At 37.0% G+C, this 27452-nt stretch overlaps 1 protein-coding gene across 2 annotated transcripts in view; it reads right to left on the minus strand.

Annotated features, from left to right (window-relative positions):
* The window catches only part of carmil1 (capping protein regulator and myosin 1 linker 1), a 51634-nt gene that overhangs the window by 11026 nt on the left and 13156 nt on the right, over nucleotides 1–27452 (minus strand). For both annotated transcript variants that reach the window (XM_077598419.1, XM_077598420.1), the window contains exons 3-26: nucleotides 24205–24255; nucleotides 20120–20179; nucleotides 19291–19412; nucleotides 16737–16834; nucleotides 16542–16612; nucleotides 16258–16331; nucleotides 16084–16159; nucleotides 13226–13314; nucleotides 12592–12686; nucleotides 12085–12171; nucleotides 9939–10042; nucleotides 9491–9568; nucleotides 8850–8926; nucleotides 8196–8300; nucleotides 8009–8078; nucleotides 6012–6093; nucleotides 5836–5935; nucleotides 5618–5672; nucleotides 3178–3350; nucleotides 3033–3101; nucleotides 1274–1367; nucleotides 969–1067; nucleotides 732–860; nucleotides 45–176 (exon numbers count right to left, since the gene is read on the minus strand). In XM_077598419.1, coding sequence (XP_077454545.1) covers nucleotides 45–176; nucleotides 732–860; nucleotides 969–1067; nucleotides 1274–1367; nucleotides 3033–3101; nucleotides 3178–3350; nucleotides 5618–5672; nucleotides 5836–5935; nucleotides 6012–6093; nucleotides 8009–8078; nucleotides 8196–8300; nucleotides 8850–8926; nucleotides 9491–9568; nucleotides 9939–10042; nucleotides 12085–12171; nucleotides 12592–12686; nucleotides 13226–13314; nucleotides 16084–16159; nucleotides 16258–16331; nucleotides 16542–16612; nucleotides 16737–16834; nucleotides 19291–19412; nucleotides 20120–20179; nucleotides 24205–24255 — 2190 coding nt within the window. The remainder of the gene's footprint in view (nucleotides 1–44; nucleotides 177–731; nucleotides 861–968; nucleotides 1068–1273; nucleotides 1368–3032; nucleotides 3102–3177; nucleotides 3351–5617; nucleotides 5673–5835; nucleotides 5936–6011; nucleotides 6094–8008; nucleotides 8079–8195; nucleotides 8301–8849; nucleotides 8927–9490; nucleotides 9569–9938; nucleotides 10043–12084; nucleotides 12172–12591; nucleotides 12687–13225; nucleotides 13315–16083; nucleotides 16160–16257; nucleotides 16332–16541; nucleotides 16613–16736; nucleotides 16835–19290; nucleotides 19413–20119; nucleotides 20180–24204; nucleotides 24256–27452) is intronic.

Here is a 27452-nt window from a genome sequence, read left to right on the forward strand (position 1 = left end):
ATGTATGTTGTCCCGTTTGGCAGTTATTGCATCTTCTCATGTACCTGCAGCTGTTTGTCCATGACAGAAGTCACCTCGCCTGCCATTGACTCCAATTTTTCCTGAATGGGTCCTACTGAAGCACGGTGCACCTCCTCTCGAGAGGCAGAGCCGAGGTGGTACAGATGAGGAAGAAGCTGTGAGCGCATAGAAACGATGATGAAACAATTACTGTATTTTTTGGGCTATTAGTCACACTTTTTTCCTAGTTTGGCTGGCTGGGCCTGTGACTAATACTCAAGTGCGACTTATGTGTTTTTTTTCTGTCTGACCACCAAAAGCCTGTTATTTAGTTTTGTTTTTCAGGCTCTGGATATTTGAAAAACTGTAGTGTTAACAGTGACTAATACTCAAGTGCGACATGTTTTTTTCTCCATACCACCGAAAGACTGTTATTTCAAAAAAATTGGGCTATAGTTACTTGAAAAAAAATGTATGTTAACAGAGGGCTATTTAGCTAGTTGTTCTCCATTTGACTATTGTTACTTAACATACGTTTGTTCTTTGGTTTTGATAGAATAAAAAAAATCCCTTCCAAAAATGCAATTTTACTATAATCTACAGTGGTTTATATAATTTCCCCCCTCTTTGGCTGATAGGACTTAGAGTTCAAAAAATAAGGTTAGAGATAAAATATGAACATAAACTAGTAAATAGAGAAGGCACTTGATAATCTCTTCTTGTTTCCTCACTGTTTTTGAGTTTCTTGCATCTTTGATGAGGCTTTCAGCCGACCTAACATCGTCAAGGATAGCGTCAGTCTCTGAGTTCCTCAAAGAGTTCAGGTGGTCCTGTACCTTCACACAAATCCGATCCATCATCTAGATAACAGAAAGTGGCACTTCAAAGACCAATCAGGACATTTTAAAAGCTATGTATAAAATGGTTATTACATTAAAAATGTTTGTGATGTATGTGTGATGACAAACCTGCTGTGTGGTTGTGGTTACAATACCCTGTTGAAGGCGATAGGCCTGCTCTTGTTGGTATTTCCTGGTTTCATGATTCCTGTAAAGATAGTTTTCAATCTGTGGAGGAAGCAGAAACACATCACGACATGAATAGAGATAATGTGTTAGTTAAGCTCGATTAAACAATTTGTATCCGTCCGTTCTGTTCTAGGACCTCAGTGATTATCCTACTTCTTATTTTTTCATTTCTGTCAGCATTACTCCATGGTAAAACAAACGAAACATGCAGTGACTGGTAGAACTAATGGGGTTTGTTCCAATACCTTGAGCAAGGCGTCCTCCGTCTTTTCTGGACTCGCCTTCAAAGCCTGAGAGGCATCAATGATGGGGATGGGCATGAAACGGATAGTGAAGTTCCTTTTGGGCAGACAGCCAGAAGACATCATTGAAACGACATAAGCATGGAAAGCAATTAGAAACTACTATTAAGTTGGAACGAGTGTCAACAGACAAGGCAGTTAAACATCTATATAAAACATGGACATATTCTATATAGATATTCACATAATACATTGATATGCGAGCGTTTGGGCCCACTGTTTATGCCCAAATGTTTGCATGCAATTTTCAGTCACATAGTGTTGGCTTCTAAGTTTTGCTGTGTCATTATTAGCAGTGTGGCGGACATATACTGGGAAGGTTTCAAATTCATGGTTGCAGACAACCACAATGTATCTCATGGGACTTATTCGGGGATTTTCTCATGCATTCCAAATTAGAAGTGAATGAAAATGCATTTCAAATGAAGTTGCAACTATGAGTTCGGGACAATGACTGTTTATCTTTGGGAAAATAAAAAATATATAACATCCCATTTTGGCCTTCGTTTAGAATATAAATGAAAAGCATTTCTTTGTAGAGCAAATGTAATTAAAGATTAGTTGTGTAAAGATAGATATATCTCTATCTGTGTGCAGTTTTAAACCTGCGTACTATATTGAAGCCAAAACTCCAACTTAACTGGTACACAAAAAGCAAAAGAGAGGCTCGATAAACGTGTAGTATATCGTATAAACCCTACACCCTTACAACAAGATTACATTTCAATCACTTATCTAAAACCATAACTAAAAAAGTGTAGTTCATCCTGCATTCTTGAGCAAAATTCCTAATTCTAAATACGGCTTTCTTCTCCAGAAATTTGACTTGTTTAATTTATTTAAGAAACCCCAAAGATAAAATCAAAGTAGGGATGGTTGAAAAAATACATCTAAATTGTATTATTCATAAATGGAAGATATAACTAAATGAATGTGATGCACAAGTAAAAAATATTGCACAAATATTTCTTATACAGGATGCAAAACAGAACGATATGATCAAATTAGGGATGAAGTAGTGTGGCAGCTAAAAATGTATTTCCTTAATATATACTGTGTAAATCAAATAACATTTATAAACTTGACGGATGTTTAATAATTTAATTAATGTTAAAAGCCGTGTTTGCATGTGAAGAAAAGTAAATATCTTAAATTGAATTTGATCATAAGACTGTTATACTATGAAAAAAAGAGAACGGCAGGGAAATGAGAAAATTGCTCACACACAGAAAAGGCAGAGCACGGCTTATTTAAAATCTAAAATAGCGTGACAGGCGCAAGGGCGCTGTAGATTGAGTGATCTGTGCTAAAAAGAAGGAAATGCTAAGGAAAGCAAAAGACGTAGATAGACAGCTGCATCCCAGAAGAAGATTTAGATAAGTGCACTAGGCCAGAAGTCAATCATTCTCAGTCCAAAAAAAGAATCTTGATAAATTCCATCTCAACCATGACACAACCTCGTCTCTCTGTGACTCTACAACTGCAACTTTTCCTCATTTCTTTTGACCTTTTCATTGTCCCTTTAATCTAAATGTAACACATTGCCTGAAACAAACAAACAATGTAACAACAACAAAACAACTATGTATAAATTTACCAAAGTTTAAATGAAGAACCGCAGTCCCTATAAATTATGTAGGTATGTTAGTGAACACTAACAATGATACAAACTGCATCACACACATAAAAAACGGAAACATACTTCTCCAGAGCCGTTGCTACATCCTGTAGACCCTGAGGACCAATATTGTTTTTATCCCAGATCACTGTCCTGTCAAGATAAGTACAAAGCATTACATGAAAGAATGGATGGAGAGCAGACAAATGTAGTATGTTGTGTAAGGCACCTGAGTTTAGAGTTAATCTGCAGCGCCTTTGCCAGCATTTTGGCCCCCATATCACCCATTGCGTTGCCGCTGATGTCGAGCCTGGTGAGTGACGTGTTGCTGCCGAGCGCATTCAAAATGATAGTCAGATCGCTCTTTAGTCGGGAGTCGGCTAAAGATAAAGAGGTGAGGGGCTGGGAAGAAGCAAAAGTAGGCAATTTTAAACTATTGTCTTACATAGTGAACACTTGTGGGGCAATCCGTCAGGACGCTGTTTTTATGATGTAACACACTATTACAGTGCTACCTCGACATACAAGTGCCCTGAAATACGAGCAATTTGAGATACGAGTAAAATTTTGAGCAGATATTTATCTTGAAATACGAGACAAATTTTGATATACGAACAGACAGCGGACGCGAGACCCTGTCTGTCTCCCCGCAACTCCCTCGTGTAATGTCCCTGTGGTCGCAACTCCCTCGTGTGATGTCTCTGCGAGCACTGGGGGGAGCATTGCATTTTTTCAGTGTTTTATTTTTTTCATTAGTCATTACGTATGGCGAGGCAATCGCTAATACGAGTTATATAGACTACTTCTCGTTGGCAAGTGGTCGTGCGTTATCCTATTGTGAGGACATTTGTGTGCATCATTTTTGGAATATTTTGAAGGGAATACAAAATTGAACAACCCTTGATATTGACTGAAAGTCAGTGTGGAGGCGGGGCAAATAGAACTAACCCGGGAGAAGAAAGGTATCAAAATGTCAAACAAAATTAGAATTAAGTTTAGTGTTAGGTTAGATTAAACTTATTTTTGAGTGTGTCTGCATCGTAATCCAAGTCCATTAAAAAAATATATATGTTATGTTACGAGCGCGTTGCCATGCAAAAAGGGTGTTTTGGGTGTTTTTTCAAAGGGTTGGAACGAATGAATTTGTTTTTAGTTCATTTCTATGGGAAACGTTCGTTTGAGTTACAAGAAAATCGACATACGAGCTCAGTCTTGGAACACATTAAGCTCGTATCTCGAGGTACCACCGAGTTAAAGCTTCATTTGTTGATGTGATGTGAAGGTTTAAACCTCTGGACACTGCTTTTTTGACACAAAAGAGGTGGAAAATTACCATTAACATGCTTTCTTTATAGAGTGTGCAGGGGGAGTTATTTCCAGCCTGTTTGCACTGAGCCCAATATTATGCATGCAAATGTAAACAGCTACAAATCTTATTAGTTGCCCAATGTTGTAAATGGGGAAAAAAATAAAGTAAAAACATTTAAATTGCTGTTGTCTAAAGTGTTGCTGAATCTAAATCAGTCAGTTACACAGAGTTGGCTTGCAGGGTGGCCAAGTCAGGTGGTCTGGCTGGCTTAGTTCTGCATGCTGTGTAAGAAAACAGCACTGCATATGACCCACTTTACCATATAGAAATCTTCCCTGGGCGGGAGTGAATACCATTTCTCATTCATTTGCAAACTGACACCGAATGGAAAACGGAAAGCAGTTGTACTAACTAGATCTATCTTAATAGACAATTCTAGAATAATTGTGGCCTCCACCATAGCATCAGCATTTGTGGAAAAAATGTTCTATAGTTAATTTCTCTCTTTTAAAAATATAAAATTTGGCAACTAGGTGATGTTGTTTATCACTTATTATTCAGGGTAACACATCCCCAATGGCGAAATGAAAATATGTAACTGTATTAAAAATAAGAAATGGCAATAAAAGAGTGATATTAAAAAGATGTTTTTTTCAGGAACTGCTTCATGGTGGGCAATAAAGATGTTTATCTCCTAATATAACTACAGGTTATTGGATTGTACTCAAGCATTTAAATTGTTCTAAATTGCTTTTTTGCAAGATGGTATGCTCGTAATTATTATTCTTAGTTTATTCTGTGGCAATTTCTTTATATATTTCAAAGAAGGAAAAAAACAAGTTTTTAGTTTACAGCGCCGCCCACTATGCAAGCTTCTGAAAAGCACTAAGTTAGTATAATTTGCCATTTAATTGCATGATTTGACACCAGTGGACAGGAAATGGTTCAACATAAAAACACATACCATTGCAGTATTAAAAGAATAGGAAACAAATGTTCTATATTATGTAATGTCTGTATTTCCAATTTCCTTCTCTGTTTTGACCGAGAACAACATTTTTTTGTTTCTTAGCTTTGCTGTCTCATTTGTTACTTCCTCTCAATAGACGAACATAAAAACCACACTGCACTACATTACCCCCAACGAATCCTCATTTATTTTCTACAGCAAAAACCTTGCCATTTCAGATGAACAGATTTCACACATCTGTGTCATATCACTTCAATGTCATTACAACCCATGCAGGAGACAAAGTTCACCTTTATAAAGACAAGGTATCATGGGTGTAATTGAAGTTTTTCTTCAACTGTCATGGTAATGAATGACTAAGACCCAGACACAAGGAAATGATAAACTCACCGACTCTTCCTCCTGGATCATGTGAACCAGACTGTCCAATACTGGGGCAAGGTTTCTGTATCAGACAAATAAAAGAGAAGAGGCGGGGATTTCACACATACAAGAAAAGCAATCTTATGTTTTATAACACTGGCAATATATTGCTGATCACATCGTCGTTTGTGACACAAACATTTTTCATGTGGCTAGCCATATAAAGTGCAGGGTTGCGATCATACTTTGATTTGATGTTGTTGAAGTTCTTTCCTAGAGACAAGTGTCTTATTGATCGGTTTTTAGCCAACCAAATCAGCAGTGTCGACAAATCAGAGTCCAGGCCTACAAAAGACAGAAAAACATGTTAGAAAAAATATATACTCCTAAGTAAACATTGAAAAGTCAAAATAAGCCTCACTATTGTCAGAGATATCCAGAGTGGCGATGTTTGGGATCTCAGCGATACAACCTTCGAGTATCTGGGACCCTCCAGAGCGTAACTGTTGGAAAATAGCACAAAGTCAAACAACAACGTATACCCAACTATTGTAAAAGCTCATCTCTAAATACAAAACCACTGGGCATGATGGGCTTTGACATATTCTGACAAGAGACACTCAAATGCTCAAATAATAGTACTGTGTGGCAAAGTAGACGCACAAACGTGTCTATTGACATGAAGCACAAACGTGAATCGGAAAAAAATTCTCACTGTTAACATGGAATTACCAATATATCATGGACGATAGGAACATATTCATTTTCCCAAACGCTTATCCTCACAACGTTCACAGAGGGTGCTGGAGCCTATCCCAGCTCACTATGGACACCAGGCAGGGGACACCCTGAATTGGTGGCCAGCTAATTGCAGGGCACAAGGAGAGGGACAAAAAACCATTCACGCTCACACTCATAACTAGGGGCAATTTAGAGTGGATAGCAGCATATAATATGTAAAAAATTTGCACGAGATAATTCATGTGTGATACAGTTACCCAGCCACAACACTTACTGTATAAACTAATGATTTTCATTAATATTTTGTAAATATCCTGCTGTGGAAAACATTCTGCTTTTAACAGTTTTCTGCCAAATGACATCCACCCAGTAAACAATCTGTAAAGGCAGATTTAATTATATACTCTTAGAGTGGATATTATGATATTTACAAGTGTACCAAATGTTGTGGCCAGTAAGTGTACATGATGGGCATAATAAAATATGAAAAAAGTGGCATGGATAATGAAGCAAGACTTAATTTAATTCATACAACGCAACACACATTGGAGGATTTTCTTTAAAAAGATGAGGCTGAGCATTATTTAGGAACACAAAACCAACAGCAGATGTGCAAATAAAATTGAAGAATGATGAGGAGTTAATTAGTAAGCGGTAGCCCTTTGGTACTTACACAATGGCCAAGCTTAAAGACGCATTAAAGGAAGAGAGCAGTGTGTCAGAGAGAAGCCAATAATTAGTCAAAACAAAGCACACATGCTTAATGACCGTATAGTAGTTGCACCAAACTCTTGGACCCTGACAACACATTTGCATCTTGTGTAAGAGTCAGCCCACTCAGAGCACTACATTTAGCAAAGGGCTTATTAGGGCATCAAATAATGATGGCAGGAAAGTCTCATGTAATTGCCTCAGCGTCAATGTTGGAAGTCCACCAGTGAGTTCTTTTCATTAGTTTTTTTTTTTGTATATATTAGTTGCAGGAAACTTTTCTTTTCTATTAATACTGGTAAAAAAAATACAAATGGAAAAAAGGAAAAATTAAAGAGGATAACCACTGCCACAGCCAATCCACAACCACTACAACTACAAGGCTCTAGTCCGCTTTCTGTGTGCCAAGTATTTCACGATAAAGCCTCTTAATTATACTCGTTGGCATGTCACCATTCTATCAAATGGGTTAAGAGTGGCTCCTAAAAACTGTTTGCAGCAAAGGAGAATCAGGGCATAATGGTGATATTTGACACACATGCACCAAACCGAAAAAAAGCTTTTTGCTAAATGATTACATTTAGTAATTTTAGTAATTTAGTAATATTCTTGTTACATGGCCCTTAGCCTAGTGCTTTTTCTTGCCAAATAAATTGAATTGAATTGAATTGAATTCACTTAGTCCATTTGCAAAGCACTGAGATGTCAACCTTAAAAGGGGGAAAAAAAGGTCACTTAACAAATTGGCTCAGAAATAATGATGTACACCTGGTGACCAATATTTTATAAATGTAAAAAATCTGAAAGTGATATCTTTGATTGTAATTTTTGCCCAGAAAAAATAGCACACTTAGACAGACCCATATCGTAGGTACTAAGAAAATTACATGCAGTATATGCAGAATTTAAAACGACACAATACTACAGTATGTGAGACCAATAAAATGATGAGTATAGACATCTCACCTCACAACAGCTGAGATCTAGAGAGACATTCTTCACATTAGGGTTACTAGCCAGTCCAAGGAGGAGAGCTCTGTAATATCCAAGTGGATGGACACGAAATGTATTCATTCATTTTCTGTTCCGTTCATTCTTTAACTATATAAAGAATTGATGAATTAATATTGATTTGTTGTTGTGCTTCACTCACTTAAGGACATCTGGCGCCAGCTTTGTTCCTGACACGTTGATGGAGCTGAGAGACATTGCGCTGCTGAAAAAGTGTTTGAACGATGGCGGTACCTCTTTGCCTTTCCTACGGAAAAATATAACAAATAAAACTTGACACCACCTTTTATAATACCACAAAGATTTCCATTTTCGTCTCTCACTACACGGCCCATTTTTCTTTTTCAATTTGAATCGCTCTAATTTGAGCTGAAACTGATTTTCATTTTAAAAATTCAGTTACACTGCCCACTGGCTTTTGTCTTTTTTTATAACGTTCATTCCATTTTTGCTCCTATTCTGCTGCAACCCATAATAAGGTACACTCTTTAGTTGACACAGAAAGGACCCATCATTGTCAGAAACGGTGGTCCTTACAAAAATAATAATAATAACCCATCAGTTCCATAAATGAGTGCAAACAGTCCAGGGTTGTGAAACATATGGGCCGCAGGCTGGAAGTGTCCCACTACCTGGAGCAATCCGGCCCGCAGGATTAGTCTGCCTGACAGGCACTTTGTAGGTTATTCATACAGTACATACAGGATCAAGTGCTTTTTTTTCTCACGGGTGCTGTAAAACCAGAATTTGGTAAAACTGTAAACTGAACATTAAAACACGACAGCAGGTGCCTTACCGGTGGGGAAAGACACTCTTTGAAACGTTGAGGACAGACAGATGCTGGGTTGATCCTCGTAAGAGAGCAGAACAAACCTGGAAAATGCAATAAACTCATGAAATGTATTCCTGTTTCTTTTTCGTTACACATTTGTATGTTTTGCAGTATGCTAGCTGCCTCTTTATTTACTGAAACATACAAAACATTTCATATGAATAGGTTGTATGTACATAATTCAACAGCAGGTAAAAAGTATCTTCAGACTTTTCACTTGATTTCAAATATGGTGATTTATTTTATCACTCACTACACTAACAAAATGTGATGTCCGTCCTAGTCCACCAAAATTGTAGTGGATAAAAAAGAGGAACTGCAGACCCATATTGTCAAAGAGCATATTTTCCTATGTATAATGACAAAAAGACTTTTTCAAAGAAGTTACAACATATTGTTGATTTATGGGCGGGATAAATATCCTCTTCAACTGACTGACAGCTGGCAATATCTCAGAGAAATCAATAAGCAGTTTCGGCTTGCAGACATGACGCAATACTTAATTCTACACACACTGAAATTAATAACCCCCTTCAGTTTAAGTACACACTGTTGGAATACTTCTTTAAAGAACAAATGCCAGTTCTTCTTGGCTAACAACGTACCTGATCCAGTGAGCAATCTGTGTTGGAAAGATCAAGGGTTACCAGTCGGTTTGGCTGGCCGAGAAAATTGTAGAAATGCTGAAAAGAAAGAATTAAAACTATAAGCGAAAATTGGGCAAAAGCGATTTGCTTTAAATTTCATCTGTGGGGCTCACATCTAACTAAAATGTAGCATATACTTGTCATCTAGTTTTTTCTCTAATAGACTTTTTGTATTATCATGAAGAGCACATGCTTTTTCTCAAAAGATGAATCAGATTAGAGTAAAGATGATCATAACAGCTTTGTAAACAATTGAAATGTTGACTATATACACAAAATGTATAAACATATGAAACCTATTTGTATATTTGATTTTGTTATGGTTTTGATTGATTAAAAGAGAAAGGTTGCTGTGGCTTTTTTTGTCTTCCTGGATGTACTGTGGTATGTGGATCTATATATGCACCTGCATGTCATCTCCTCTGAGGATGTTCCCTGAGAGGTCCAGATGGACCAGGCTGCTGGGGATTGAAGGGTTGGCACTCAGTGACTGACAAAGACTGTTCACCCCTGAAATGCACACACGCACGCACACAAAATAAAGCCAATGCCAAAGCAGTGTCAGCATTTTCCCGATCTGCACTTGTGTTTTTGCAGCATAATAATGGGAATTATTTGAAAATAAAACACAGACGACGATAATTAAGCATGAATGTCTCCATTATGTGGTTGAAATGGCGTGTATTTGCAATGTTAAACATGTGATTCTAAGTCGAGTTCAGAAATCATTGTGGGTCACTGACCTCTCATCCGTTATACTGTATTTCTGATGGTTACGATGGAATTTCATGCGTCAATGAAAGTCTTTACATGATCGACTTTTGGTTGTGCATTACATTGACGTATGACGTGTAGAGTTGCTGTCATGACTACGGCATGACTCACATAGTATTGAATCTGATTCTTCTGATTGATTGATTTTGATAGATAAGAAGTTTGCAATACAAAAATAACATCAGCATGCCTGTTCATTTAATGTGGCGAAAAACGATCTTTAATACAATATCTTTTTCGAAATTACGACTCTCTCATCAGTTATACCGAGAGCCTGAATGGTAACCATGTTCGAGAGATAAACAAAAGGATAAAAATAATAAATTCCGGGACTTCAACCTTTTCAACTTTGCAGGAAACTCATTCAATCAAACGATAGAATAGCATGCATCTAAAACGGGACAGCTCTCCATACAATAGGATTTATTTGATTTTGCCGGATAACAAACAATGATTCTGACAGTGGATTAGATGCAAATGACTTCCCTGCATCAGTAGCACTGCCTTTCACTAAGCCCTGCGCTTTAAATCAGGGCTAAAACGTTGTGTTTACTACAGCGTATTACTAACTGCCCTTACTGTTCACATACACAGGAAATAATATAAGCTTTTTTTATGTTTGTCTCTGTATTTCAATTTCTTATTTTATTTTTTTCTTATCTTTGTCTCATCTTTTTTGTAATGTTAATCACTTTAAATTACATTTGATTGAATTGATCTATACAAATAAATAAATACAAAATACAATTCTCTCACAGTGCAGGACCACCCTTCTCTCTCATCGTCACTTGCACAAATATCCTACAAAAAGTCAAATGTATTGGAGTCTGCAATGGTGTGGCAGTCAGCTGTCACACCCTTCACAAAAATTGAATTGTTTTTGTTGTTGGCCACAATGTACTAAAAAACAGTGCATCCAGATTGATCTAAACTCTTATGCACATGTAAATGAATGGGTTTAGGGTAAAAAAAAATCTAGAGGAACACTAAGAAGTTAAAAACACAAGTGGGAGCGTTTGATTTAGTTTTGAGCATTGGGTCATTCGGGAGTTGGGATTTATACTGTAGCCTTGAGCTACAGTAGCTAAGCAGGGCTCAGTTAAAGCAATGCTGCACTGTGAAAAGTGATAGTTCAATTGCCCGAGGCTTAAGCTGTTTACAGTGCATCCCTGTAGACTTTGTCTAGTATTATACCGATTATTTGGATGGCAAACTAAGATTTTTTTTTTTTCCTCCAAGGCATTATTGACGACACCTGCAAATAATTCTGAAATCCTATCGAAAACCCTGAAAGGGTGTTTGGCACAATTTCGTTACATGTCGTCATCTAAGCACAAAAACTTGACGCATGTTTTGTCTTTATCATTCAAGCATGTTCAAATATTCACTAAGATGAACAATGTCAAATTCTGCGTTCATTTATTTTCTGAACTGCTTATCCACACAACGTCATGGGGGATGCTGGAGCCTATTCCCAGCTAACTACAGGCTCCGGACGGGGGACACCCTGAATTGGTGGCCAGCCAATCACAGAGCACAAGGAGATGGACAACCAACCATTCACGCACTGACAATTTAGAATGTTCAAGCAGCCTAACCTACTAGTTTTGGGGATGTAGGAGGAAACTGGAGTATCCGGAGAAAAACCCATGCAAACCCAGGAGAACATGAAAACTCCACACAGTGAAGACCGACCTGGGATTGAACCCTCGACCCCAGAGCTGTGAGGCCGGCGCGCTATCCATTTATAGATCATAAGAGACAAGAACAATAAATACCTTTGGGTGACAATGATGTTTTGGAGAAGTTGACATGTTTGAGCCCAATACGGAGTTTACAGAACTGAGCACCAAGGGAGGAAATACCTGCAAAAACATGGCACAAAATTACACATGATACGCATAGACCTTTGGTCCCCCCACAATTTTCAATCCTGATCTGTTCTTTTGTGTTAGCCCGTAAAACCAATCGTTTTTTTTTAATTGTTAAATTTAAAATCCATATTTTATGAATAAGTCAGCAGCTTTCACATAAATTAGAACCATTTAATTTTAAAAAGAAAGTGCCACAGCACTTCCCTTAATTATGTATTTTTGGAAATATCCAAATGCAAAAATGACTTAAAACATTCACAGAGCTAGTCATTAAATATTTTATGGTGCATATTTAAAAGTTAATACGAAAACATTTACAGCGCTGTCATTCTTAATACCTTGTAAGTTAATAACACGTTTATTATAAACATTTTTACAGATAGATTTGAACATCCTGTTTAAAAATTATACCTCTGTCCTCCAGTGGGTTGTTGGCGAGATTGATGGTGGTAAGTCCTGAGTTGTGGTTATGTGAAAGGGCAGAAGCAAGTTTCTGTGCAAAATCACTGATATAGAGACCAAAAAGCATTGTAAGTACATGAAAAACACATGCTAGGTTTTGGCAAAATAAGCCTGCATTGAATATGACAATTGTACGAAAGCAATGATAACAGTAAAATCTAAAAACATACAATTCTGAAAACAAGGGATATTTCAACTGCACTTTTATGAATGAAAGAACTATACACTGGACCCTGAACATTTATAAAGAGATTCATTGCCTTCAGATAACTGACACATGAAGATGCCCAGCCAATTCAAATGGCTTCTGAGAAACAGCTAGACACATGCATCTTATTGTCAATTTTTCTGGGGTACTTTGTACAAGTGTACATTTGTTTGGCTTCATTTCCATCCTCTCAAATAGAATAACATATGTGAGTTGCAAGGTATCACAACCTCTGTTTTGGTTTATAGAAAAGGTGTTTGATGAAGTCAAACTAAACCTTGACTTGTGAACTACTACCCTTGTACTTAGTGATTAATTCAACAAGTAAGAAGGGAGTCCCAAGATATTTGTGCATTCATTTGACATTTTACTCACGTTTTGAGTCCTGCGCCATCAAGCACCAACTCCTCAAGTCGACTAGAGCGAGACACCACTCTGAGGATCTGCTCACAAACATCTGTAGACTTATGATAAACACCCACGAGTTAAATTCATGAGATGAGAAAAGAATAAAAGGCAGCAAAATGAATTTTTAAACTTGCATATAATGAATGTGCTTTCACTATTAATCAAAATCACAACGCAACACAACAAGTCTTGCTTCTCAACTGGATCAGTTTCAAGGCTATTATACACAGGTAATTACAGATGCTAAAATGCAATTAACCGGCATAACAGAGATCAGAAAGAGAAACAAAAACAAGAAGTACTTTGGGGCACATGCTTCCCTTCTAAAGGCTCTTTTCTTACATTTATTCATTTAAAACAGGGCAATTTGATTAATATTACATTGCATTTGTTAATGTGTGACATAAAGAAATGTTGGAAAGGCACAGATTAGTAAACATTTCAGCAGGACAAATTTGTCTGCCTGTGGTTGTACTGCCACAGGAGACACACATGTGGGAGCTAAAGCATGCAATTTAAACGGAATAAAAAATTCAACAGTTAGAAGTCGAAACCCCGCCTAAAGGTTCCCTGACCCAGTTCACTATGTGCTTTCTCTCTCTCGCTCATGTAGTCTAACGTTTTTACAGCAAGTCACTAATAATCTGCACCAACAGAACAATTTTCCATCGGAATACCAGAACTTAACTGAACCATTATGCTATTTGTTTTTCTTGGTAATTGCCAGTCGGGACAGGTTCTCTGGGCCAAAAGCCCCAAACATTGGCGACATTGTCCACCACGCGGTGAAAGAAAGTGGAGAAGAGGGCAGAGAAGCAGTTGAGCGATAGAAAGATTGTGAGCGGGAAGAAAGACCTTATTGTTCCCATGTTCACGCCACTGAACCATGAATTACTGAAAAGAATTATGGGTAAAGGAGAGCAGCAAGCAATACCTGACAAGTTAATAGTATCAACTAACAAAGAAAACAATTGTAAAAAAAAAAAAAAAATACAACAATGTAGTCTATTTATGCAGTTAACAGAAAGCCATTCAATAAGACTTTCAGCTTTGAAAAATAACAAATTACTCCCGTATTGCAACAATATCATACAGTATGTACATACAGTACATTGTACGCATGATGAAAGTAACAAAAAAAAGTTGTGATTCACAGACAATTATTTTTAAACAACACACCTAATGTTGCCTGTTGTGCTTATATTCGCATGAATAAAGCAGTGCTGCACTGAAAGTTAACGTTTGCATGCGAATAGATTTACCAGGAAATGAGTTTTGCTGTTGAGGAGACGTTTGCTTTTTACCCTGAAATCGCTTCTCTGATCTCTCTTCTCTGCTACCTCTTGAATTATTTCATCATCTGGCTCTGTGTGTGCCTCCCCATTGAAATCCAAACTGACCTACATATTTATACCGTTAGTGTTGATTTGCTTGTTCCTCCCCTATTCCTTTTTGCTTTGACACATTTGTGACTGGGAATGTAACATCAATTTTCATACAACATTTTTAGTTATGTCTTATCTTCCATATCCCTTAAATTTACTCATTTAACACCGGCAAAATTTGTATATGGTGAGGTGATACGAGATGCAAAAACAAGAATCTGCCTAAACAGTTGATAGTTAGTACATGCTATGTCTTCCCAAAAACTGCACACTAAAGTAATTGAATGTACTGCTGAAGCTGTTCTTTTTTCAGTGCTTTTAGTGACTGTTTAATACTCACTAATCCAGGATAGAAAAGGCACACGTTAAAGACTTGAGCCGCTGTGAACATTCAAGCCTAAATATGCACATGGCATGATGGTGAGGAAAGGGATTAAACGCAACACAAAAGGAGCTGGTGATGACGGCGGGAGGAGATAATTATTTGGACTGAGAAAGCCAAGTGTAGTAACGGGTGAGACGGCATGAAGCCTGAAGAAAGGACAGCTGGTAATGGAGACCTGCAGGGGGGCATGGTGTCTCTTTGTCTTATTTAGGTTTTGGACTCTTATCACATGCCAACATTTGACTGATCCACTTTCAAATGGCATGAGAGGGACAATGTGAGAGACAATAGCCACAATGAAAAGACACGGATGGCCACGAAGAGAGAACATTTTGCCAAATAAAGCCGACAACAACAAAAAATACATTTTCAAGTAAAAGATTATACATTTAAAGAGTACAAGTATATAATAGAGAAAACATGACCTCCTACCCACAGCTGATAATGATTTTGTCTGGGCTCAGACTGAACAAACAGCAGTGACATAGCAGTAACCTTCTAAGATAGTTCAATTTTATAAATAGCCCTGTCAACCACAAAACAGTTCCTTGAAGAGTAAGAATGATGTGCAAATTATAAATGTTTAAAACAAAGGTTTGCTGCGAGTGTCAGGAAAAATTGAAAGCAACTGAGACCACACGTTTGAGAGTAATGTCTCGATAGATTAACTGGGGTATGATTAAATCTGGTGAGCTTGTGGCAGCCATAATACAGCTGAAATATGCAACAGGGAACCAAAAGGGGGAGAGAGTAAAGTGGTAATAAACTGGAGCAATTTAACATGTAAAATGACATAAAACCATGTGCTTTTATAACAGCAACTAAAATGTACATCAGGGAGGAGATGCAAGAATATATTGAGATCCGCTTTAACTGGAAACTGACCATAGTGACAAAAAAATGAGAAAATGCAATTGACCACATGATTGGTGACTATTTCTGGACATAATGGAGGGAGACCTAATTTACATTCACCGTTGCAAAAATGGCAAGAATTGTTGTTTAGAGTCCCTGCCTCAACAAACACAATCAGTGGTGTAAGAAAAATAGCTTACCAGCTTGTAGTCTTTAGTAGCGAGCTTGGTAAACCACTGGTTGAATTCCAGGACTGCAATTATGGCCACCAAGTCTCTAAGGAAGAGAATGCATGCAGCACATCAAAGGTCACTAATGCAAACTTACACACCATTCTGAGCTCAAATTTTAGCGGCTTGGACAGATTTTTGAACCTGTTCTCTAAATGGCTGAAGTCCTGTAAATTAAGCTCTCTGGTGTCTTGCGTCAAATAGATGGTGTCCACATCCTTGAAAAAATAAATATGTAAAAAAATAAGATATATATATTTATATATATATATTTTTTTTTAAATTTGCAATCATCTATGAATTCAGATTCCATAGTTATCAAGTGGTTTCCTTAATGACAAGATGAGAACCACAGCAAAAACTTTTAAATTACTGACAAGATCATATTAGTTATCAATATTATGAACTAAAATTTCAAAAATACTGACCCATTGAACTTCTTCTCTGTATGGCAGTGACAGCCAATCACAAACACACCTATACATCTGGGAAAAGCCACCTGGAGCACAAGAGCACGAAAACAGCACACAAAGAGACAATTTAATAAACAACTACAAAGCGGAAGACATAGCTGTTTTTGCAGTCATTTTCCAGTAAAACATAATTTATGTGACATCACCCACCACATGGTCCCGGGTCAGCAGGTTTGTTGTTCTCCCACAACATTTGCAGCGAGGTAAGTCTTTCTGCAGGATCCATTGTGAGCTTTTTCATCACTTTACTGGCATAAGAAAGAATTTAGGTATGGTTCAATAAGGCCTGAATGGACTCACTTTCTTCAATAATCAATGTATACAGAGTCTAAACTATTGGTACCCAGTAGATATGAATGACTTGTGTATGCTGAATATTGAACAGTGAGCAATCTTGAAAGGAAATTTAAGGAATACATTTTTGCAAGAACACGCCATCCTAATACAGACGCTCCCCTACTTACGAACATTCAACTTACGAACAACGGGACATACGAACATGTCTGCAAATTGCGTTTAAGTCCAAAAATGTTCGCAAGTCCAATTTTGTATTTCGCGCCTTTTTCGGAGTAGTACTTCTTTCCGCCGCTAATACCCACGCCTGGCGCTGTGAGAGCTCAGCTCACCCAGCATCTACCTTCTTCTTCGTTGCAATGCGGAAGTGCGTGAATGTATCTCCAGTGTGTAAAGAACCTTTTTCATTTGTATCATTAAATATCTCATGCATCCAATATTGAATATGGTTGATAAAAAGCTAAAGGCTTCTATTTAGGGAGTTGCAAGGAAGAGGCAAGCCATTTCATTTGAAACGAGTGGCAATAATAACGAAGCTTGATGCGCGTGAGAGTGGTAAGCGTTTCACGGGCATTGACTCGTTCGACCGTCAGTACCATTTATAAACAGAAAGATCGAGCAGCAAGACCCAAATATTGAACGTTGCACAAAGTTTTCAAATCAATTGAATGATGCCATACAGTGCTACCGCATCATTTATGATGAAAAAAAAGAAGAAAACTGTGCAATCGTCATTAGGTCGCTTTTTTCGGCCAGTTTCTAATACATAAATCTCTCTCTCTCTACAGTACTGTACATATTCTCTCCATTTTATTAAATGTTTTTTTTTTTTTCAGTACAAACCAATGCGTGTTACTTATACAAGCCTTAAACATACAAATGCACTTATATAAACCTTCAATATACTTATATCGGCCTTAAACATAAATTATAATACAAAATATAGCACTGAATCAACTTACAAACAAATTCAACTTATGAACAATCGCTCGGAACCAATTGCGTTCGTAAGTAGGGGAGCGTCTGTATTACAAAAATGAAATTTCCATTGTTTCTGAAATGGTACGATTTAAATGTTTCATTTACTACATAAATACAATGTATTCACCAATTTTGGTTTTAGATTAGAACTTTATTTCATCCCGGATTCAGGAAATTTCCTTGGTTGCAGTAGCAAGACAGTAGCAAGCACAGACACAGCAGACATTGTAGACCTAGGTAAAAAAAAACTGGATTTTGGTTTTACTGTTTTTTCTGTCACCCTGTATACTTGTTTGTAAAAACCTACTCAGAATTATCATCTTAATAGTCATTCATTCATCTTTTTTCATTTTCATCTCGCAGTTTCTGGGTGTGATGACAAGTAGGCCTTTTTGTTGTTGATAATGACGACAGGGCCTATGTCCGATTATTATTATTATTCCATACGGCTTATCCTCACAAGGGTTGTGGTGGGTGCTGGAGCCCATCCCAGCCAACCGCTAAAGGACATCCTGAATCGGTGGCTAGCCAATCACAAGGCACAATAAAACAGACAACCACCCACGCTCACCGAGGGGAATCAAACCCTGACTGCCTGCATCAAAGTCAGGCGCAAGAACCACTGCACCATCAGGTGGCAATCATCTTAATATTTGCTACAAAAAAATCCAGCAGAATATCAGAAAGCAAAGCTCCAAAGATGTTGAAGTTTCAACAATAAAAGTGAATATTGTGTTAAAATATTTCAATTTAAACACAATAGACACGCCCTCCCGAAATGCTGTTGTTAGTGGGGTAAAGATTCAGACCAAGGCTGAAGTGCAATGGCGAGGGGTAACCTACCCACTCATGCTTTGCCAACCATGTGTGATAGGAACCCTTAAGCTTTGCAATTAAATCTGGTACATCTGTGAGATAAACCCTAAAAATTGAACTGTCATCCCATTAATGAATAGAGACAAGAAAGTTAATGGATGATACGTGTAATTTAGATTTTATGTCTCCACAAGGGGGGATAAATTTAGGTTACTCTGATGTGGCTTTGCACAAGTGCAAGTAATTTGTGCATGGGGGGTTGTCTGCCATGGAAGGATTCACAGACTTCAGAGGTCTTTAATAATGCCACAAATAGTCACTCTCCACTATCAAATACAAGTTAATGCCTGTGTTTGCACTATGTGAACTTACAATACAGAGAGAGCATGAAGTCGGTCAATTTGCATCACAAAGTAGCAATTGCTCTTTTCACAAGGCCATAGAAAATGATTCATTTGACAAACTCCTCATATTCAAATGATTAATTAAAGGTGCAAAGGAATTATATTGATGCAGCACAACTCACTATGTATGATTTTGAAAAAGCAAATGCAATGAGCATGTTTTTCCCCCCCAAATAATTTGTGAGATTTGTCACTGTGATTGACCTCACCTGGGTGGAAGACCTGGACATATTTTGAGGAGACAGTTGCCGATCTGAGCAACAACGTCATTGACCTCATCAGTGGAAAGTAACTTCAATGAGAAGGCACCTCGCTCATACTCTATGAACAGCTGCAAAGGAAATATGAATGTTTTTTTAAAAGACAGCAAATAGAATGTATTGTTGTACACATACAGTACAATTCTATGTCGATTTAAACTGTATATTCCTTTCTATTGGGATCAACCGTGTCCATAAATCAAACAGTTAAAATAAAAATGTAGATTTAATGACTTTTTCCAAGATGGGTTAACCACCACAGTATTGCAGTTTAATTATACAAATCATCCTGGACACCTGCCACCTCAAATGCAAATATTAGCATAATCCTGAGACATTTGTATCAAACGCGGAATATCATAATGGGGGAAGTGACAACGGGAGTGATTCAAAAGGTTGAGCGGCATTAATTTAATAAAGTAGCAGATTATATTATTATAAAGAAGATCAACCTGACAGCTCAACTGAAGCCAAATTGACAAGCTCTCTAGATGTGGAAAGAGGATTTTGGTGCTTCAGTGCTATGAATAATATTATATTACTGATACAAGGCTCTCTCATGTAAACCTGTACCTTTAGTGTAAACATTGACCACTTCAGCACAAATTCCAGTGACAAGCCTTCCCTGTATGGCCCTTGTGGATGTAGCAGTGGTAATTCCAAGCAAATGTCTCAGCAGGGTTTATGTAAGCAGTGGGATGGAGTGTTGACAGGGTAAATGACTAAACAATCTGATTTATCTCATGTGTACTTGTACTTGAGATGATCCGTTCTGTACCTGTGTTGGCTTGTTACATGCAATGCCCTGGATCTCCAGATAGTTAAAGCAGTGTTCCACCTAAAAAAATACACACACACAAGAAAAAGATAGAAGGGTGAGATTCAACAGAAAAAAGTAAGTCATGCATTCAAAGGTGGTGAGTCAACTGACACTTTGGACTTCTGTGATTGTAATCGTTCCTAATACTAACAAGCCTTGACAGTGAATGACGGTCTAAAAATGTGAATAAAAATTCTTATACATAATTAATAGGTTCAAAAAGTCATTTCTGCTTCTTTTACTCACTATTTTAGCTGTGAAATAAAATGTATATGGTAGATTTAAAAAAAAAAAACATGTAAGGTGCAAGATAAAACAGAAGTATCACGTTTCAAATTGTTAAAAAATAACAAAACAAAAAAATTAACAGCTCCTCTGCAGACTGCTCCTGCTTACCAAGAATGGACAAAGCAAAAATGATCTCCCACGTGATAGTGGGAGAATCCGTGTGCTAATAAAAATGCCTGAGACTGTTTAGATTACTGTAAGTAGACAACGTTCCCGCACTTGCATCTTCCACACACACAGTGCCTGAAGGCAGGCCAGGAAGCGGGAGCAGATAATTCAGGTGGGAGTTGACTCTCTGAGTATTGGCTCACAGATGAGAGAGGAGAGACAATATGCAGACTGTTTGCTGTCTGAGTCTGCGTGTGTGTGTTTTTGCAAGGTATGTGCTTCTCATCAGTGTTTTGTCTACAGCAGAGGTCAGGAACCTTCTTGACTGAAAGAGCCATAAGCAATTCATATTTTCAAATATTATTCCATAAAAGCCACATACTAAGATTTTAAAAGTAAAAAATACATCAAAGTGTGCATTTTTCTCTGTCATTTCACCACTTTTAAGGTGAAAAAAAGTCTTTTGACAACATTTTTACACTGTTGCTAATCAGTGAGTATCAATGAGAGTATGCGTGCAGAAGAGACAAATGAAAAAAAAAAAGATTTAAAAGGCACTAGAGGTGGTGTACCTCACAGTTTAGCGGAGAGCCATATGCACCCATCAATAGAGCCACATATGGCTCTCAAGCCATAGGTTGCCTACCCATGGCCTATAGTATATAAATTATGTTTCAAAACACTATAATCACTTTGTAGTCATTAATTACGTTACATTTTTCAGATCAGGAACAAAATGCTGTGATTGGCAAGACATTTTCAATCCATGTTGAATAGAATACACAACAAGAACTACATGGTTAATGATCAAAATAAACCATATATTGTTAGGTTTAGGTTCCTTTGTGGTTTTTTTGTGATTTTTCAATATTCTTGTTTTTTTCCCCCCGTTTTGGATTTTTTTTAGTTGCATTCAATATTTAATTACACCACAATCTGTGTGAATCGTCCATGTGAGCACCCATTGTTTTTACCCGTTGTCATCCACTTCACTCCTCAGCCAATTCCTACCTCTCATGTCCCCAATCTTTTCCTTATTGTCTCATCAGCCCCTGTCTACTTAAACACTGTCATTGTCTGTCCCTTGTCAGATTGTCTGTTTATGTCAGCTCCTCAGGTCCCATGATCATGTGTGTTGCCTTCATTACAAGGTTTATATAAAGAGTTTTATTTTTTTGCGGGCCCAGACATATTTTATTTTTTTGTTTAATACGGTTCTTTCAACATTTTGGGTTGCTGACCCCTGGTACAGTAATCCCTCAATTGTCACGTCTTCACTTATCGCGAATTCACTACTTCGTGATTTTTTTCCGCTCTTAATTATTTAAACTTTTTCTTTTAAAGTTCATAAAAATGTGAAAATCCACACTGAAACTCATAAGCGGAAGCCACTCTTCCTACTGGGAAAAAAAAGTTACAATCGGGTTGACCCTACTTTGCGATTTTTCGATTATTGCGACCATGTGTGGTCTACATTAACCGCAATATTCGAGGGATTACTGTATAATCAAATAGAACTCCAGCCACAGGAGACGCCAGCAAAAAATAGAAGAGCATCCAAGATGTTTTGTACATTACATACATAAAAATACTATCAGCTTAATGTGAAAACATTTACAATAGGCGTGTTTCAACAGTGTATATGAACTGTTTACTATCTAAACTATTTAAGGAATGTTCCAATATATGGTAAATATTGTTGTCATGGTATCAAAACTGATTTTCAGCCAATTTTACAGGGACATGCTGACACAAAAAACTAAGGAGGAAAAAAAAAACATCCCACTGAGAGGTGACAGAATGCATTAGTGTTTGCAGGGCTCACTCATTTGTCTAGTGCCCACCTGTCACTTATGTACCCAAACAGATCTGTAGGATCAATTATGATGAACAGTGCTCAATGTTTAGATAGATAAGGCAAACATTAAAATAATATTATGTGAATATTTATATAGAAATACAATAGTTTTAAAATATATAAGACAAAAGAAAAAAATATGGATGGGATAACATGTGTGCCTATTTGGGAAGTGATATGGTTGAAGAATCTGAGATGTACACAAAGAGAAGACCCCATTGAGAGTGTAAGAGAGCCAAATGAGGTACTCACGGACATGGGAATACTATAGAAAGTGAATGGAAGGTTTCTGTTTGACAAAATTTTAAGGTCTTGCACACAAATTAATGAGTACGCTGTTAATCCTGATCTTTTGTTGTTAAGATGAAAATTATATGCAAATTTAAAAAATGGCCATTTGGCAATGGTGGTAAAAATTCATTTTCATTCGAGTCCACTAATATTGATTTCCCATTTCCAAATAAATCAATGCACCAAGAAATACAGTAGCCCTCAGCTCATTTTAAATCAGTATGCCAGTGCCTAACATCTGTATCATAAGCCTACCTTAGACACAGAAGCAGATGTTTGATGGGTTTTGAATGCAACATGAGCACATTTGTAGAAAAATACCCACACGTTTGCATGAATCAAATAGTTGATTGCGCTTTCATCGGAGCTAAATATTGCAGCAGAAAGTAGGTAAATCTACATAATGGAAACTGGAATGAATCATGATCTCCAGCTGCAGTCAGACACCCTTCTTTAGTGGATCATACTGTTCAGAAATTATCCTTGCTGACCTTTTGCACACTAGTCAGTGGAAAGAGAAATGAGATAGAGAAGTACCCTGGATTGAGGAAATAGTGGAGAGGATGAACATCTGAATGAAAGGCTGAAAAGACATCAGAGGAAAGGTATTGCCTCGGATGTGGATACCGCTCTTTTAAGCGTTTCTGATTGAGTTGCTCAGAAAGTAAATTTGTTGCTCAAATCAACATTGTTCGCGGAAAGAACAGAGAAAAGAACAGTTGCACTAAAAGGGAAAAATGTGAAAGTCTATGGACCAGCTATACTGAACAGCATTTCTAATGCAATCTATAAATCACTGTCCTTAAAGCTTTGTGTTGACATGAATGAACATATGATAGCATTATATGAGGTTATTCAGTTAAGTATTTCCTTTAGTAAGTAAATTGGATGATGACATCATCGAGGAAAAAGGGAAGATACTCATTGATGCAAATGAGCAAAAAATAAATAAAAATAAAAATATTTCTTTTGGATAACAGAAGCTTTCATTTGTTTCTGGCTGGATTCTTGGTGAGATGATTGTGTACAACATAGAAGTTGAATTTTACATTTCCAATTTGGATAGTCACCAACTAAATTACATTTTGAGGATGTTTTCTGAATGATATCCCCTGACATTAGATTGAACAACATCTTTGAAATTAAGTTAAAACGAGGAAAACGTAGGAACCAAGCATGCATGAATAAGTATTGCTCCTAATAAAAACAAATCGCAATGTCATTTTTTGTCCTTGTCCTCTGATAAACTACGTTGAGCAGATGGATTTTTATGGTGGAAAAGTACTATTTGGTACTGCTTACTGAAAACAAACCCAAAACAACAACAGCAACAATAACATCAGCTCTACACTCGTGTCATTATGGTTGCCAAAGGCATGTTGAAAAGAAACATTAGCAGATTTACACAAAAAAAAAGAGGTGAATCAAATTCCTTCGGTACATTTCCATTCATATTCTTCTTTAAGATTTAATTGCAAAAACAACTTTGCTCTCTTACCTTGGTGGGAATACGTGCAGTCAGGAGGTATATTCGGTGGGACGCAAGAGCCTTAGAGAGAGAGAATAGAGGGGAACATTATGAATCTGTTTCTGTAAATATATGTTCTTTAGCAGTAAATACACTGAGCAAAGACACTGAAAAGGAAGTGACACATAAGACATGGCAGTTCTTCTGTTGACTCATCAGGACAAAAATGCGTGTGACAGGAAAAAATCTTGCCAGAGAAGAAAAAAAACCTGATATCCTTTAAGCTTATTTAAATAATGCTTGAGCACATTCACATTTTATAGATTTTGGGTCAGACTACACAGAACACATGAGAATGAGCAGAAATAAATGAAACATACACTTAAGATTCCTCTGCAGACATTACACCCTAAAAAGTCATTGTATGCTACTGACATGTTGTCAGAGCATGGCAGGAACTAGTTATAAAGAAGACTTGAATAAAGGAATTCTGTTCTGTTGTTGTTCTATAATTTTGTATTTTGTAATTATTGGTGACAATCTGATCTAAAACAATAGTTGCTTCCATGAAGTAAATGTTCTTTGAAACAACTCCAAATACTGTATTTGTAGAACAATCAGACAAACCACGTATATTTTAAACTGTGTTTCAATGACTTTATCTGCTTCAAGATATATCCTTTTCAAAACAAAAGGATACTCCAAGATGACCTTTAAATAAATTACATTCTCATAAAGAGCGAGCACACATGCCCAGAAGCAATTTTGTTCGAGGAATCCAGTGTTTAGAAGTTTAACCTTACCCCCTCCCCTCTAATTAAAGATTGAGTGTCTTGGACAGCCTCGAAGATTAAACAGGCCAACATAATTTTCATTACAGCTCTTTAGCATCTTTTACATTACACTTATATACATAAAGAGAATACAAAAGAAGACAAGATAGGAGATTTACATATGTCAGGGATTGGGCAGACATCTTATCAGGGTATACACGAAGGCTGTGCGATATCATTCTGCTGCCAAACTTTAGTGTATTTTTGTGGTGATAAATATTTTGAAATATCAGAGTACGATGACATCAGGTGTTACGAAAATGTTGCTATAGACGTACACAGGACTACACTAATTTTGAAAGCATGAGTAATACAATGATGTCAACTTTATTCCAAGTTATTTGACACGGGTGCACCCAACATTTTCAGCCAAGCCAAGCACTTGATAACTGCAGGGGTCTTAAGAAGTGTATAGTGGACTTGCAAATAATGTGCACACGTGATGCATGACGAATGTTTAGCTTTAAAAAAAACGTGGTAATACATGTGGACAGTTTGTATCGTAGTATGTCCTGTTACCTCCATTTATCCAATTAAGTATATGCCTTGTTTAATTGGCCTGCCTAATGGAGCGAACATAGTACGTCGCCATGTTATATGATCACATAAAATGTAATACAGCATTTATAACTGCTGTAGTCTTCGGCACACCTTACAACTATTTCAATGATTTTTACTTTGATTGCTACAAATGTAGGACATCAAGCATTAAAAATAAGGACTTCTTTCAGGGAAATCACGGTCTGTTTTTAGATGAGAGGGAGTCTCTTTGCATTTTGTCTGTAGCCCAAGAGATGTGGGCAGGGTAGAAACTTCACTGGCAAGCCTCGCTTTTAGACACATTACTTTAAAAAATAAAGTTAAAGTTTTAAACTGTTAATTTTAAATGGTTATGATACAATGGACTTCTGACGTTTAACACTGTTTGGTCTTTTTTTGTTTGTTTAGGATTCAAGCTGTCACATATTTGGATTGCCCCATTTAGATTGGTGTAATTGTGTATAACAGGTTTAATTTAAATATTGAAAGCAATAAAAAAAATCGAAACAGAAGTTACAGACACGTAGGAGAGAGTAAAAGAATTCTGAGGTTCAACATTGCTTTCAGTTTAAAAAAAAAACAATTACCGGTGCATTGTACAAATCAGTCTCAGTCTAGTTTGGCTTGTTAATTGAATGGATTCTAACAGTAAAATACTGTCTTGTTCAATTTACACAGACTGTTTTTTGCATACTGCATATATTCACATCTACCAAATGGAAGGCTTAACCAAGACAAAGATGATAAAAAAAAATTGTCCTTTTATAATGTTATCACAATAATACTAGCAATAACAGGATGATAAAATATTCAAGTAAAATGCAGGTGTTACAAATGTAAGATATCTAAAGTACACTTTTACATCACGTTGACTTCTTTGACTTAAATGGGACTTCACTTTTAGTAGGAGTATAGTATCAATTTTCACTCAGTCCTGAATGAAAAATGGTATAGAGACTGGTGAACTCACTCGGGCATAGTGCAAAATAATATGGGCTTAGCTCCACCCTGTTGAGACCCTAATGAACATGTCTAAAAAGGAGGAAAATACATCTCAGATGATGAAGAAAAACATAAAAGCAAGTTTCCCTTCAACACAGACTCCTCCCATCCTAATCCATGATGCATGACTGCTTCTCGGCACATTCCCAGCACAGAGCTTAGTCCATCTGCCTTCAAGTGGACAACAGCATAACACGCACAGCCATTCCAACAACTCCCTGATTTGTCTTGAGAGAGGGTTTTGAGGCCTCCTCTAGAGAAGATGATTCCACACTGGTCACTAAACCGCCTTCAGCCCCAAACAAGAAAGCAGATTTGTATTTGCAGTATTGGATTATGTCTGGAAAACCAGCACATCCACCATTTCACTGGTTTTATTTATTATTAACAATGTGAGCCAGTGGTTATGTATGTCACTCATTGAGTCTTTGCTCCAAAACATCCTATCCAGCCTATCCAATTGTCAATTTGTTTTTTTTATTGCGCACGTACTTTAAAAATCATGACAATTCACTTTACAAACACTAAGTAGCAAATGAATATAGTGAATAATCAGATGCTTAATTTCATTAACCTTTACTTTAAAAGAACGAATATTGCTGCCAATCTATTCCTGTTTTGTGCGCGCTGAACTGGGAGACTTGATCCGGTTGGATGTTGACAGAGCAGAAAATAGACCTGGTCCATATTTTTGTCATAGAAGACGGATCGACACTTGATCAGAGTATATTGAACAACACGTTAAAAAAAATGAAAATGTATTTGCTGCATCGGTTGTGGGTTTTAGGAGTACGCTTCCTAGTTTAATAGTGAAAATATGAATATGAATGAAAAATCTGGAATCCTAATAAAGAAACAATAACAGATAACAGACTGTCTGCGCTCCATTGACAGCACCAATAT

Source organism: Stigmatopora argus, chromosome 4 (genome assembly GCF_051989625.1).
Source record: "Stigmatopora argus isolate UIUO_Sarg chromosome 4, RoL_Sarg_1.0, whole genome shotgun sequence".
Lineage (NCBI taxonomy): Eukaryota > Metazoa > Chordata > Actinopteri > Syngnathiformes > Syngnathidae > Stigmatopora > Stigmatopora argus.